General features: G+C 39.7%; 1 protein-coding gene across 1 annotated transcript in view; it reads right to left on the reverse strand.

Moving 5' to 3' along the window:
* LOC106520391 (latent-transforming growth factor beta-binding protein 2) overlaps nucleotides 1-13,412 on the reverse strand; it is a gene marked incomplete in the record, with an annotated part of 94,604 nt that overhangs the window by 33,744 nt on the left and 47,448 nt on the right. The window contains 2 exon segments of the mRNA XM_014012473.1: nucleotides 3,421-3,495; nucleotides 12,124-12,226. Of these exon segments, the coding sequence (XP_013867927.1) occupies nucleotides 3,421-3,495; nucleotides 12,124-12,226 (178 nt within the window).

A 13,412-nucleotide genomic window follows, 5' to 3' on the forward strand; every position in this document is an offset into this window, starting at 1 on the left:
ACTGTTATTTTACCAGGCAAATCCCATTGAGATCTCAGATCTCTTTTTCAAGGGCGGCCTGGGCCTGGGTAAATATTACATCCTAAATCTAAATGTGCAAATCAAAATGTAAAAGTTAAACATTTAAGTATTTCGGAATGGAACTCAGCTTTTGCTGTTGGTTGCTCGGCTCTTGTTAGTACGTCATGGAACAAAAGCAACATGCTAACACTTGAACGCAGCTAACGCTTCCCCACAAGACGTTGGTCAGTGTCCGAGATGCACTTCAAACTGCCGGATCACAGTGAGTTTGAATACTATCCTTAGCAGCGTTGGCAGCTGTTAGCGTCAGCTAAACATGATGATGTCATCTTCCTGCGCCAAACGTCAACAATAGCCGCTACTGACCACCGGTTATGCTTCTAACCTGTGTGTGTACCTGTGTTCCGGCAGTTTGAAGTGCACCTCTTCTTCTGCAACACTTCTCACAAGATCACACAGAACAGAACAGAACAAAAMWGATTTGCCAGTTTTACCTCCATACTTTTTCATTAAAACTTGATCTCTGGCTTYAAAGRTGGCAGGCAATATGCATTCCCTCAAGGAATGTTAGGCCTTTAATGATATATCARGGTTTCAGGCATTATTCCAAACGACAAATGGCAAATATGCTTTRAGCTTGACTGTAGCTTTGAAAAAGATTGTCTCAAATGTCAAAGGAATTATATAAAGATTTCATCAGATCTTCTTTGAAGTGGTATATGCATAATATGACCTTCCACCAGCACTAGTTTACCTCCCACAACAGAGGCTGCACAAGCCTCTCTGTGTGCCTTTCATCTAACCAGCACAGCTACAAATGGTCAATTCAGCTGGCTGAGTTTCCCAGAATCAGCGTCTGAAGATAAGAAACCATCTTTAAAGTCAGAGGACTGTCTGAGTCTCTGATGGTGTAGCCTATCACGAAGCAGGGAGGACATCACTGACAACAATAGTCGATGTGTTTGAAAAAAAAAACAAAAAACAAAACAAAAACAAACAGCAGCAGTGAGCCAGCCCTGCTCCAGAACGGGAGAAATTCTTCTCTGTTCCAAAAAAAACACACTGCAAGAGGCTCAGAATAGAAGCCACACATGGGCAAGCTGGACAACATCCGAAGAGTAATAAAAAAAGATCCCGGGAAAAAAAATAAACATTTTGGCAGCTGATGTGAGACATAAAATTAAAATAATTTTTGGGAAAATAGTGAAACCAACTAAATAAGATAGAAATGTCAGTAAACTTTGCGGCCAACTGTCACCTTTGGAGTTATTTCGGACCTTGGGAATYGAGCAAATGAAAGGGAGTAACATCTTGAAACAATTTTACATGAAAAGCAATATATATTTCTACAATTRTTGGCTGGCGAGCTATGCACTATGAAATATATAAAGACTTGTCCTAGCAAGTCTTAACGATTAAAAATGTGTTCTCTGCTCAATATATCAAAGAAAACATCAAGGCTTCTGAGTAGYTGAGAACATTTGTTGAACCTGCTGAACTAGAGGGTGAGGTGTGTCATAGAGGTGTTCAGAGCTGTCCACTGAACCATTATGTTATTTTGCCCCATAGGCTTCAGTAAGCACCACCCTTTGGATTATGACACTGTTAATTAAGTCAATGCCACAGCTGTAAGTAGACTGTTTTTTTGTTATTTTAAGTGTCAACATCAGTTGTCTGAAMAGGATCTTACATCAAGCTGGTATTTTTTGTCTTATAATTTTTACCCCTTGCTTATTTATTTGCCCTTCTTTTATTCTGGTGCTGTGTACTAACATTGCCAACAAATATAAATGCTCTAAATTCTTTAGTTGGAGACTGTCAAAACTGACACTGTGGGTGGTTATTGCTTCTTAGACCATAAAAGCCAGCTGACAATTTGCCACCCCCATGATGTTGCAGAGCAAGAAAACAATCCATGTTCGGGACAAATCTTTGAAATTATGCCACAGAAAAATAGAGGAGTCTGCTGGCTGTCATGAGGGTTTGCCTCTGTTGGAACATTTATAAAGGGTAGAGCAACTAACTACTGTAAAAACTCCCATAAAAAATATGCAGGAGACCATATTTGCCATTTTTGTATTTGCCCCAGAACCCCAAGCCTAACCAAAACAGGAACCCCAGGTGCTTATTAGATGCTGTGCTCTGACCTTAGGTCTAACTGTGGCTTTGACCTGGTTCCCATAGGAGTCAAATCAGCAGCAATGGTCTTAAAAGGATAGTTCTTTTTATCAAGCAGCTAGTAAAGAGATCTGTTGAAATAATCGGAGAAATTTTCAGAGGAGTCAAGTTAACCACTACTTGTGAGACAAGGCTGGGGCTCACTTTTCTGTTCAATTTCAGTTATTTGGGTCACAATTCGATTCGATTTCGATTCAATTCACTATCAATTTCATAACAAGAAAAAATAAACAAATCATTCATTAGAGTACCTGTGGATAGTTTTTAGATATTTACTGTATTGTCTTGCCCACGTGAACAGTAAAGGCATACATAACCGTGAAACAAAATAATCGTTACTGTGTGTTTGCTACCAGGATGTGTTCGAAATCATATGAGAATGTTCAAATTTAATGTGAGTGTCAGAGTAAACCATACAGAAACCAGACAGCTCCCGCTGATAACCTGTTTCATGCAGACCAGGAATCAGGCCAAAACAAGGAAGTGACAAAGATTATAACGTCTGCTTCAGGGCATGACTTCGCCTCTTAATTACGTCATCGATTGTGAGCGGGTTCCTATCATTTTGGTCAGAGACATGCCCACCAAAAAATATAAACCTATCCTAATGATTTTAAACATACAAATATGCATTGTATTTCTTTCAGGCATGTGGCTAATAAAATAGAATCATCCAGGTAATCATAAATCACATTTATCAGTCATTTCACTACCAAAATAGACTATGTGTTTTGTAACTATAATCAGTGTACCCCAATAATTCCTTCAACCATTTTCGAAAAATAAAACATCTGATAAGAAAGCAGTAGTACAATAATACTGTATACTTGTTTAAAATATGGAGTGCAAACCTAAAAAATAAAATAAAAAACTAATTAATTCAGTGGATTTTATGAATCAATATTGAATTGAAAAAAACATATATATATATATATTGCAATGCATTGATGAATCGATATTTTTACCCACCCCTTGTCATAGCTTTTAGTTTCACCATCCTAGTCTCAAAACAACACCTAAAAGGCTAAAAATTTGTACTTAAAAGCAAAAACAAGGCATTTTTTTCTTGGATGATGTGAGGAACTCTGTAAAGTAAGAGTTGGGTCATCAGTAGTACGATATTTTGAGCCAATACTGGGCTCTGAACTGTGGTTATGAGCTTGACTCCCTCATGAAATTTCTCCCTGATTCTCCAAACCGACTGTGCTTTTCATGCCTTACCTTGACAATGAGTGATATTCATCCTTTTAAAACCTTTGGGACATTCCACTTGTCCATTTTCAATCACTGCATATGCTGCAAACAGAAAAAGAAAACATAGTTCAGTAAAATATTTTTTTTCTCTCTGTCACAAAGCATCACAGAGGAAGTTTAAAAGTGAAACATGTCGGGGAAAAATAATAAAGGGACCCACAACGAGGCCTTGTGGGRCTCCAGAATGAGTTTTGAGAAACTAGACATTTATCTGCACATGAGGAAGGACAAACAAGACAGCTTGAGGTGAAATCACTGGCCAAAATTTTTTTCAATTATTTAGCCAGAGTATTAAAACATGATGAGTGCTTCAGGTGTGTATGATAAAAGTTCACAGACGTGTCACAATAAATTGAACAGTTTGTTATGGCCCCAGTGCAGACAGCTTGTCAGTCCCGGAGGCTCGTAAACATGGTGTCATGATTCGCCTGGCAGGAGGTCAAGCCTCAAAGCGCTCCATTATAGACACAGACAGGTCAGTGTGACTATCATATRGTGAAAACTGAGTCTATTTGTGTTTCATCAAGTGAGTCTGCAGCTCCTTTTGACAGACAGAGATGATGTGTGTGASGTTTTACGTTTCTGAGCAGAAACTGAGTGAATATTGGTAACAGAGCTTTTTGTGACATAAACTGAGATGGCAGCTTTTTCTGCTAAAAATATCCAACTCTGTGCTTTTGGTTGAGGAGAGCTGTAAAAAAAAAAAGATGGCATGCTTGTTAGCACGATAAAACTGTTTCCCTCTGTCTATTCACATTACAGTCACTAAATTAGACACTCTAAAGCACATACCCACTTTGTTTTCATAGTGATTCTGAGAATTAAACCAAAATTCTTACGAGTAAGGTTGAAATATTTGCGAAAGAGTGCAATTGTGAGCATTCACTCCACATAATGATCAAAAGCATGTGAGGTTTAGATAAAACTCAGTTATTTCTATTTTTCAAACTTATCAGTAGAATTTTAATTGTTAGGTTTGTTCCAGTGTATGCTGTAACTTTCAGCTGTTCCTTTCTGCACCAAGCAAATTCACATGAAAAATTTGGCAGTTGTTTTATGCCAGATACCCTTTTTGAAAGAACCTGGGTCAGAACCCAGTTTGTTTGTCTGTTAGCAAAATGTCACAAGAACCAGCRGAGAAATTAGAATGAAACAGGATGCACATCTACAACYGATTGACCTTTCAAGTCCACTTGATTCAAGATAGCGGCCACTGTTAATTAACCTAAGCAAACACAAAAAATGACTGTATCTCGGTCATTGCAGATATTGTACTGACAGACTTCTCTAACACATAATCCAAGGGCTTACAGATCCCACAATAACTGGGTTTTAAACATGTTATCGTAATTACTTTAAAAAATGCAATTTTTTTAATAAGGCTGKCAAAACTAGCATAAAATTACGATGAATGTTTTTATCAGGTCAACTTCACTGGAATTTTTTATATTTTTTCTCTGTAATTGTCGTGTACTAATGCTAATTATGTCCCAGTGAGACCCAAATTACATCTCTTTCKTTTAAAAAGTACTAAATATAAAACTTATAAGCATAACCAATGCTGAAAACAGCTTTTTGGTGGTTTGAGCCGGTTAAAATATATATATWTTTTTTTCTTTTTTGGTGATATGGTGCTTTTATTTTGGTGATTTGGTGCTTTTAGCTTTTTTTTCTGATTTTAATTTCTCAATAAAAGCTTAGTTTCACCCTGCCTCCTGTTTGGGAGTTCACACTTCAGCACACCCAGCCGTGACGAACTGGACAACACCTTTTACTCTGTTGCCATGGAAATGAAACTAGTAAACAAAGATGATGCATGCTAAACTCTCTAGAGGGTTTGAGGAGGAAGGGAAAAGTAACATAATGTTTGTGACCGTGGCATAAGTAAAACACAGTTTTTGATTAAGTGTTTGTGGTGAAATGATGTAAAGGGCCATCTGGATACTTTACTGGACAAGAAGGTCCAGACAGGAAAACACTTGTTCCTATAAAGATAAGATTACYATACAACTACTCAACAATCTACCACAGGTTTGTGTCATTTTCCCAGGACGGACTGGAATGTCTGGCACATGTAGGGTTTTCTGGAAACAAGCTTCTGAAAGCTGACTCGTGTTATGGTCCTGCTGTGACCCAGTCGACCAGGCAGGGTCRGTGTACCTGAGGGTTGACAGAGCAGAAGTGGGTCAGCATGAAGGAGGTAGCCAGAAAATTAGGGGAACTGTGTCAAGGCAATGCATCTGTTGCTTGTCGTCCTCCACACCCTCCTAATCCTTCTCCAAAGACTCGGAGTAATTAGTTGTTGTGGAAAGGCGATGGGCACGGCTTTCCTACGGGGAAGGAATCAGCGAATGTCTGGCCTGAGTGAAAGCAGGCCATAAGTGCCAAAGCAAGCTCAGTAGGGAAGGTCCAGCACGCTTTTGAAAGTGTATTAGCAAGAAGAAGACRTCTGTCGACAATGAGACCTTCAGCAGAAATTAAAACATTCGGCCAAATGTTTGAAATGGTTTAGAAGAAAAATATAAAAATAACTACAAATGTCTCAAACAGCTTTAAACCATAAAGCTGTTAAAGTTTCAATTGCACCAGATGTATTTTCCAAATATGTTTTTTTTTACTTTATTTGAACATGTTGGCAGACAAAGTTTAACGCTTCCATGTGCACTCAAAAAGGGTTATTGCTGGAGTTCTGCTGGCAGATATTTATTGATCCCTGGGGGCACTTTGTTTGCCGTACGTTCCAAACCAGCTGGTGAAACTCAGCACATAGATGCGGACAATAAACCAACTCTAAACTGGTTGTCTTCATTTGATAAAAGATATAGAGATGGCATTTTTTAAAATTTTTTACTGTCTGTTAGTATTTAGCCGAGTCTTGTTTTCTGATTCAGAGGAACAAGTTGGCTGTGAAATTTTCCTGTTACGCAAAAAGCAAATAAGGATGGTATTAGAACGCTAAATGCTGTGCCAGAAAATGTGGAGCTACGCAAGCAGTGGTTTGCAAGAGTGACCTGGAGCTGCGGATCATTAGGGTCACCCTTGGTTACTGAGACTGTAGACCCAGACTTGTCCGGATCCACAGAGTACAGATAAAACCATCCAGTTGTCATCTATCCATTTAGCCCTGTCCAACAAAAGATTTTGTCATCCCTCACTAATTTCTTACCCGTCTCTATTCAGCTGTGGTGTGCATTCTACCAGAGACTGCTCATCATTATTTGCAAAAATTGTCAAAATGAAGGTGTGATTCKAATTCTTTGAAGTTTATTTTACTGCCTCTGTTGTTTTAACTTGAATTCGAAGAAATCTTTTAGTCTTTTTCTCCTAAAAAGGCACTGCTGGATATTCACATGAGAACTCATGCAAACAAAAACTATAAAGACAGAAATCTTTTACTGTTAAATGTGATGCAATCATACTGCAGACCTCCCAGCTTTCAGGGTATCCCTCTGAAAACTGAGTAATCTGCTCCATGAATCACAGGCCCCAAGGCTCTTTGCCAGACTCTCTAGAAACTTGCCTGGGAGACAATCTCAAGGTCGAACCGCCTCACTTAAAGGAAACATATTGTGCTTTTAAATCCTTATTTTTCACATTTAAATCATTCAATTGGGGTCTATATAATGTGGAACTGCAATGCTTCGCTCTGAATTCCTCCTTATTGTAACTCCACAGGCCCCTCTTTCACCCCTTTTTTGAGGTGTGTCTCAGATCAGCTCATTTTAACGCTTAAATCCAAACGAGACGCTTCACTTCCCCAGCTAGACTGGTCTATTGTAGCTTGATACAAGAGTTTATGACTACTTAGCAGTGCAGAAACTTTTTATTTCCAAATTAATTAAAAGATTTAAACAGAAGACTTGTCCATCCTGCCTTTCACTTTGGAGCCAGAGTCTGACCCAGAGCCAGAGGAGAACGAAGACCATCAAATTGTTATTGGTAAATCCAGACCTAATATGGCAGTTCAGTCACAAATGCTTTGACAGAACAGTTCAGAAAATGTTCAAAAAATACAGAACACTGAACGGGTTGAAAAATATGAACCAAACAGAATATAAAGATATCTACGCAGCACCAGGAGAGACTAAATTCGACTTTTCTGCACTCCTGGAGACTCCAAGTACACAACAAAATCTATTTAATGGCTAAAAAAGTGGATTTTGCAGGATATGTCCCATTTAACAAAAAGCTCTCAAATACTTGTCAAAGCAAGGTTTGCCAATTTTCACTGATGCCTCAAAGCAAGACGTTCCTGGATTTGATCCCGGGTACACAGACTTGGGAAAGTTCTGCGTAGAGTTTGCTCCATGTTCTCCTTGTGCTTGCGTGGGTTTTCTCCGGGTACTCTGGCTTCCTCCCACAGACCAAAAGCATTCATGCTCATGTTGCCTTCAGGGCCGGGCCTCTCTTCCAAAGAGATCTGTGATCTCAGTGGGATTTGCCTGTTTAAATAAAGGTTAATAAATAAATCTGACAATGGCCATATGACATAACACTGTAATACTGACAATGTTAAAAGCTCCAACRTACTGGTTTTGATCATTAGGATACTTAGCTGTGAACATGCATTACTTTAAAGCATCTAACTCAAAACACATGTTAAGCAGCAGCAAACGGACTTTTATGGCCCAGTTCGTCTTTCTGCTGCATTACAATTTTATGTTGTTGTTCTTTCTGCTGCTCCCTTCTGCAGAGGTTGCCACAGCGAGTGAACCCGTGTGAAAGATTTGGCAACGGTTTTACACGAAAATGCTCTTCCTGATGCAACGTGGGGTCAAACTTTCAGCCTCACGATTACAAGACCACAGCACTGACCACCGAGCGACCGCAGCCCCCTGCATCAAATGTTTACGTAAAGCCGACTAATTCACAGACGCATTCATTGTCACCCTTTATTTAGTTTGACAAAGTTTTTTAACACCCATCTTAGAGATGCTGATGACAGTGTAGCCCACATCAAACACATTCGAAACAGACCCACATTCCTCTATAATCTCCAACTCACTGTGGAAACGTCTCCCACTCACTGTGGAAACGTCTCCCACTCACTGTGGAAACGTCTCCCGCTCACTGTAGGAACATCTCCCACTCGCTGTGGAAACATCTCCAACTCACTGTGGAATATTAACCACCTGGGCTTGTTCCAGTGAAAAGCATGCTGCAGAACATTCCTGATCCCCAACTTAGTTTGGCTCCAATTAAGAAAAGCATAGCAAATTTCATATCCATCTTCCTCCAACTGGGATTAATTTCTCCTAGCGGTTAAGTCTGCTGCGCTGTGATTAGCCACTCTGCTAATGGCTTCATCATTCCGGTTGTGCGGGAATAACGCTAAGTCAACATYAGTGAATCAGTCGCTGTCAGAGACGTGACGTCTTTATCTAATTAGAGCAAGGAGCTGCTGTGGAGTTATTCTGTTGCATGTTCTTTTGTAGCATGTTTCTTTGCCTCTGTAATCCGCTTTTTGTTCAATGTGGCTGTTAACAAGTATCCATCTTTGATCAGAGTTAACAAAATTAGGTAGCACAAGCTCGATGTCAGAGCAATATCTTGGTCAGGGTAAATATCTTGGTCAGGGTAAATATCTTGGTCAGGGTAAATATCTTGAGAACAGATGGTAGAATTTCGAGGGATGAATTCATGAGGGGTGGGGGCTAAACGAGGAGCTCTATAGGCCTGATCCGGACCTCTGTAAGAATAGCTTCAAGAATGCAAGAAACTCAGGGAAAACAGAGTGAAATGTGACTACAGAGGCAAGTTATGAAATTTTATTAAGTGTGTGGGAGGAGCCGATGGCACTGTTCAAGAAAGTCATGCTGGGTCACTCTAGGGTCAGAACAATCAATTTACCTGAAATGAAATGTATTATTGAGACAGTTCAACAACTGTAAAACAATATTTACTCTAACTTCTCATATATCATTGATTAGATTCTTCTCATAATCCTGTTGGATCAGTATAATGAATAGGTGTAACCACTTGCTCAATTGTTGACTTTATAAGCCACAAGGGCTTATATTTAAGAGAGACATATGCTTTTAAATTCTTCTTTTTCACATTTAAATCATTCAGTTGGGCTCTATATTAAGTGGAACAGCAATGCTTTGCTCTGAATTCCTCGTTATTTTAACTCCACAAGCCCCTCTTTCACCCCTTTTCTGAGGTGGGCCTCAGATCAACTCATTTTGACGCTGTCTCCTTAAATCCAAATAAGGCGCTTCTCTCCTCCTTCTCCTTTATTATTATTATTATTTTTATTTTTTTTTTTACAAACAAATAAAAATATGTAAACAAGGGAAGACTTTTCCAACCAGCCTTACATGTTGGAGCCAGAGTCTGACCCAGAGCCAGAGGAGAATGAAGACAACAAAATTGTAGTTGGTAAGTCCAGACCTAATTTAGAAGTTCTGCCTCAAATACTGTGATGTAGTAGTTCAGAAAATGTCACAAGAAATAGAGAAAACTGAACAGTTTGAGAAATATGACCCAGAAAGTATATAAAGATATCTAAGCAGCACCGGGAGAAACTAAATTAAAATTTTCTGCACTTCTAGAGACGCCAAGTACACAAAAAAATGCACGTAACATTTAAAAAAGTGGRCTTTGTATGAAATATCCCCTTTAAGGAAAAGCTTGACCATCTCTACATTCATTACAAAAACTGTATTTAAAACTAAGAGCAGGACCGTTTTGTTACTCCACCTCCACTCCAGGCAGAAAGATGGATCTGACTACAGTTTGTTCTGGTTGATCTGGATCTCATTACTCCAGGAATCCTCAGCATGTGACTTTTAAAGGCCCTGGCTCCTGAAGGCTTCGTCTCCCACCAAGACGGGACAAACTGGCATTCTTGCTTACGACCTTCCTTCACATAAACAGGTACTGGCTTACAAAACTTTTCCACTCGTTGCCACAAACGTTACATAATGGCCTCAGTYTGTAAAAGCAAATAGCGTTCAATAATATGTCAGCAGCTGCTTCGAAATGCCTTTATGTACATTTAAAAACTTCACAGACACACCCAGACTGAAACACAGGCATCATACTGTAAATTTATAACACCGAGGCAAGTGATGTAGATGTAATGAAAGTAATGTAGAGACAAGAAAGAAAGACTAAAACCTAGTGTGCAGCAGAACCCCATTAAATTCTGCTCATTCTAGTATTTTMCGGTCAAAAAAGATGAAGTAGTGAGCCTAGCATTCCGTCAACAGCACATTTTGCAACAGGCTATAAACTGACCAATGATAGCTTTGCACGCTTACACACAAACTGAGCTTTTATGACATAATTATCACATACTCAAGAGGAAACATGGGATACTTATATAAAGCTAGAAGACTATTCTCACAATGCTGCAAGCTAACAACTGATTCATCATAATAAAACAAGAGGCGCAGCATCATTTTTCAGAGGCTGTTGCCTCCAGGCTCCATGTAACTCCTGTCGAACTCACAAGAAAGCACACACCTAATCAGTCCAGCCAGAGAAAAATGCGCCATAGATTAAGGATAAATCCAACATCTAAAGTGTGAACTATAACACTCTAGGGGAATTCAAAGTATTCATCTTATGACATTTGCCTCGAAATCCTTTTGGGACATTGTACATGACTTCATTTTGACTTCAGCTTTTTCTCTCTATCACTTTCTGAGTCCGTTTCATGTCTTCCTGCATGTGACCCTACAGCTTGCTGCCTCCCAAAAACAGCCACAGAAATGAGCAATCGGGTWTTCATTCCTTTTTTGTTTTACCATCAAACTTCAAAGAAGGGAGGGGAAGAAAACATCTGGGAGCCAAAAGAATCAKGCTGGAGACTATGACAGTGCGTGAATCTGGCAAGCCAAGAGGAGACAAGCAGTAAGAGGGARAGGAATGAATCAACATCTATTATTGATAGAGGAGAGGGGCTCGTGTCTGCTTCTGATTAAGGTCCAGTCAAACATGGTTCAGGCCCACTAAACTCCCAATCTGTGGGCATGGATGTTMTATCATAAATAAAACTAAGAGATGAATTCATCTCAGGGTGCAGCAGCTGCTTCCCATGRGGTCTGAAACGGGGACGAATGGCGACTCCAGACTCCACGCAGCGTGCTGGGCCGAGCAGCAGTCTCCATCTGAAGTGAAGAGCGCTGCCACCCACCCTGTGCGCCGGCCCACAACCGCTCTGCTGCTTTCCCTCAAACCGACCGCAGCTCTGGTCGGAAAGCTGTTCATTTCCTCACTCTTTCAAGCCCACATCGGTTCTCCCTGCCCACAGGGTGGTGGGTGGCACGCCTGCCAGGATCTCGTCTGTACGCTAAATGCATTTTTATTTGCATCCTGGTTTGGGTTTATTGAAAGTGAAGACCGCTTCGTTTAAATCACTGGGCGCAGACGCGCGTCACAAGSCTTCATTAGCAGCCATCATTTGTTTTAATGCTTGTGATAATTACAGTGAAATAAAAATCTACCAAGCCCCTGTCAATGTTCATAAAATAAATAATTTGCAAATCTATTTATTAGACTACATGCAGACTGGGAACTCTAGCTGGACCTTTAACAAAGTATTAATAAGAAAAAATATCCACACGAAACAAAGCTAAACAATACTGGGAACTCAAAATCTTACGAAACACATCCTAACCAAACAAATGTTTCGATTTAATGGTTTTGGGCCTGAAGTCTTACCTGGTTTAGTTGGACATTTTTGGCATTTGTTGAAACCCCAGGAGGCGCCAACACTCCCACAGCAGTCATCCTGTTTGGTTAGGCCTGGCAGAGGTTTGCCGCACTGCAACAACACACAGCTGCGTCAAAACCGGGAAGCATGTTTCTTTGGATTACAGGTTTGTGCACGCATGCTTGTTTACRTCAAAGTGTTTGTGTACTGGCAAGGGTGTAAGGGCTGGTTATGTCACAGTGTGTGCATCTGTCTCCTAGGACAAAGCAAACCAGACATCTGAGATWTTTTAGACAGGTAAGAACATAAACACTGAAGTCTGAGATCAACTACAAACTGCTTAATAAAAAACAGTACACCATAAAGAGGAAACTTATTATATCTAGAGTTAATGATGTTTTTGCCAATATAGATTTTGAAATAGTATAGAATAATATGGAAACTTCATACTAAAGCCCAAGTTTTGCTCTCCTTTTACATGGTGACACTTCAGTTCAACTTCAAGCTCCTAATTAAGCCATAATTTAAAAAATGAAAACCAGTGTGACAAAACAAACCCATTTTGTGTCAATGCTTTGTTGCTGTTAATACCCCATCTAACAGCAGATTTTGGAAATTCCAACCTCTGTGCCATTCAAACAGCCACTAGAGAAAGTTATGGTTTGTTAGGAAAAGTGTGATTAATTTTTGTCCGGTGTTGGTCAGGTGGTGTTGGTTTGAGAGGAGGTGGAAGCTCAACATTTAGTTCTCTGTTGTCCAATCACTGAGGGTTATCTGGAAAACTAACTTGTATTTTAAACTCATACACAGACTTACTATACAACTGCAATTGTAACAGCATAACTAAGCCTAATGGCATAAAAATGAATACCAGGCCTCATTGACAGCCAATTAAAGGGGCAATATTATGTGTTTCTCAGGCATACATTTAAATACTACACCATAATAAAGTATCTACCTCACCTTAAGCTGTTATTAAAATGCTGTTTTTATGTTTAAATAGAAAAGAAACTTATCTTCTCATCACTTCCTCTTCTAAACGCCTTGAAATTGGCCTCTGTCTCTTTAAGAACCTCCTTCTGCTACTGTCTCATCCATTTCAGTGCGGGGGGAGGTGCTATGCTGACCAGTTTACTTGGCATCTTAAAATATATTTCCTCAAAGGTATTTTTAATCTGAAAAGAGCTTCACTGAGTGGTAACTAGTGTTGCGTACAGCAGACAGTTTCAGTTTCACTTTCAGTTTCACCCGAGAGCCTGCAGGAGTCATGGGCGGGGTGTGTGGGGAGGGGGAAGGG

The sequence above is a fragment of the Austrofundulus limnaeus genome, unplaced genomic scaffold (assembly GCF_001266775.1).
Source record: "Austrofundulus limnaeus strain Quisiro unplaced genomic scaffold, Austrofundulus_limnaeus-1.0 Scaffold2, whole genome shotgun sequence".
Classification (NCBI taxonomy): Eukaryota; Metazoa; Chordata; class Actinopteri; order Cyprinodontiformes; family Rivulidae; genus Austrofundulus; species Austrofundulus limnaeus.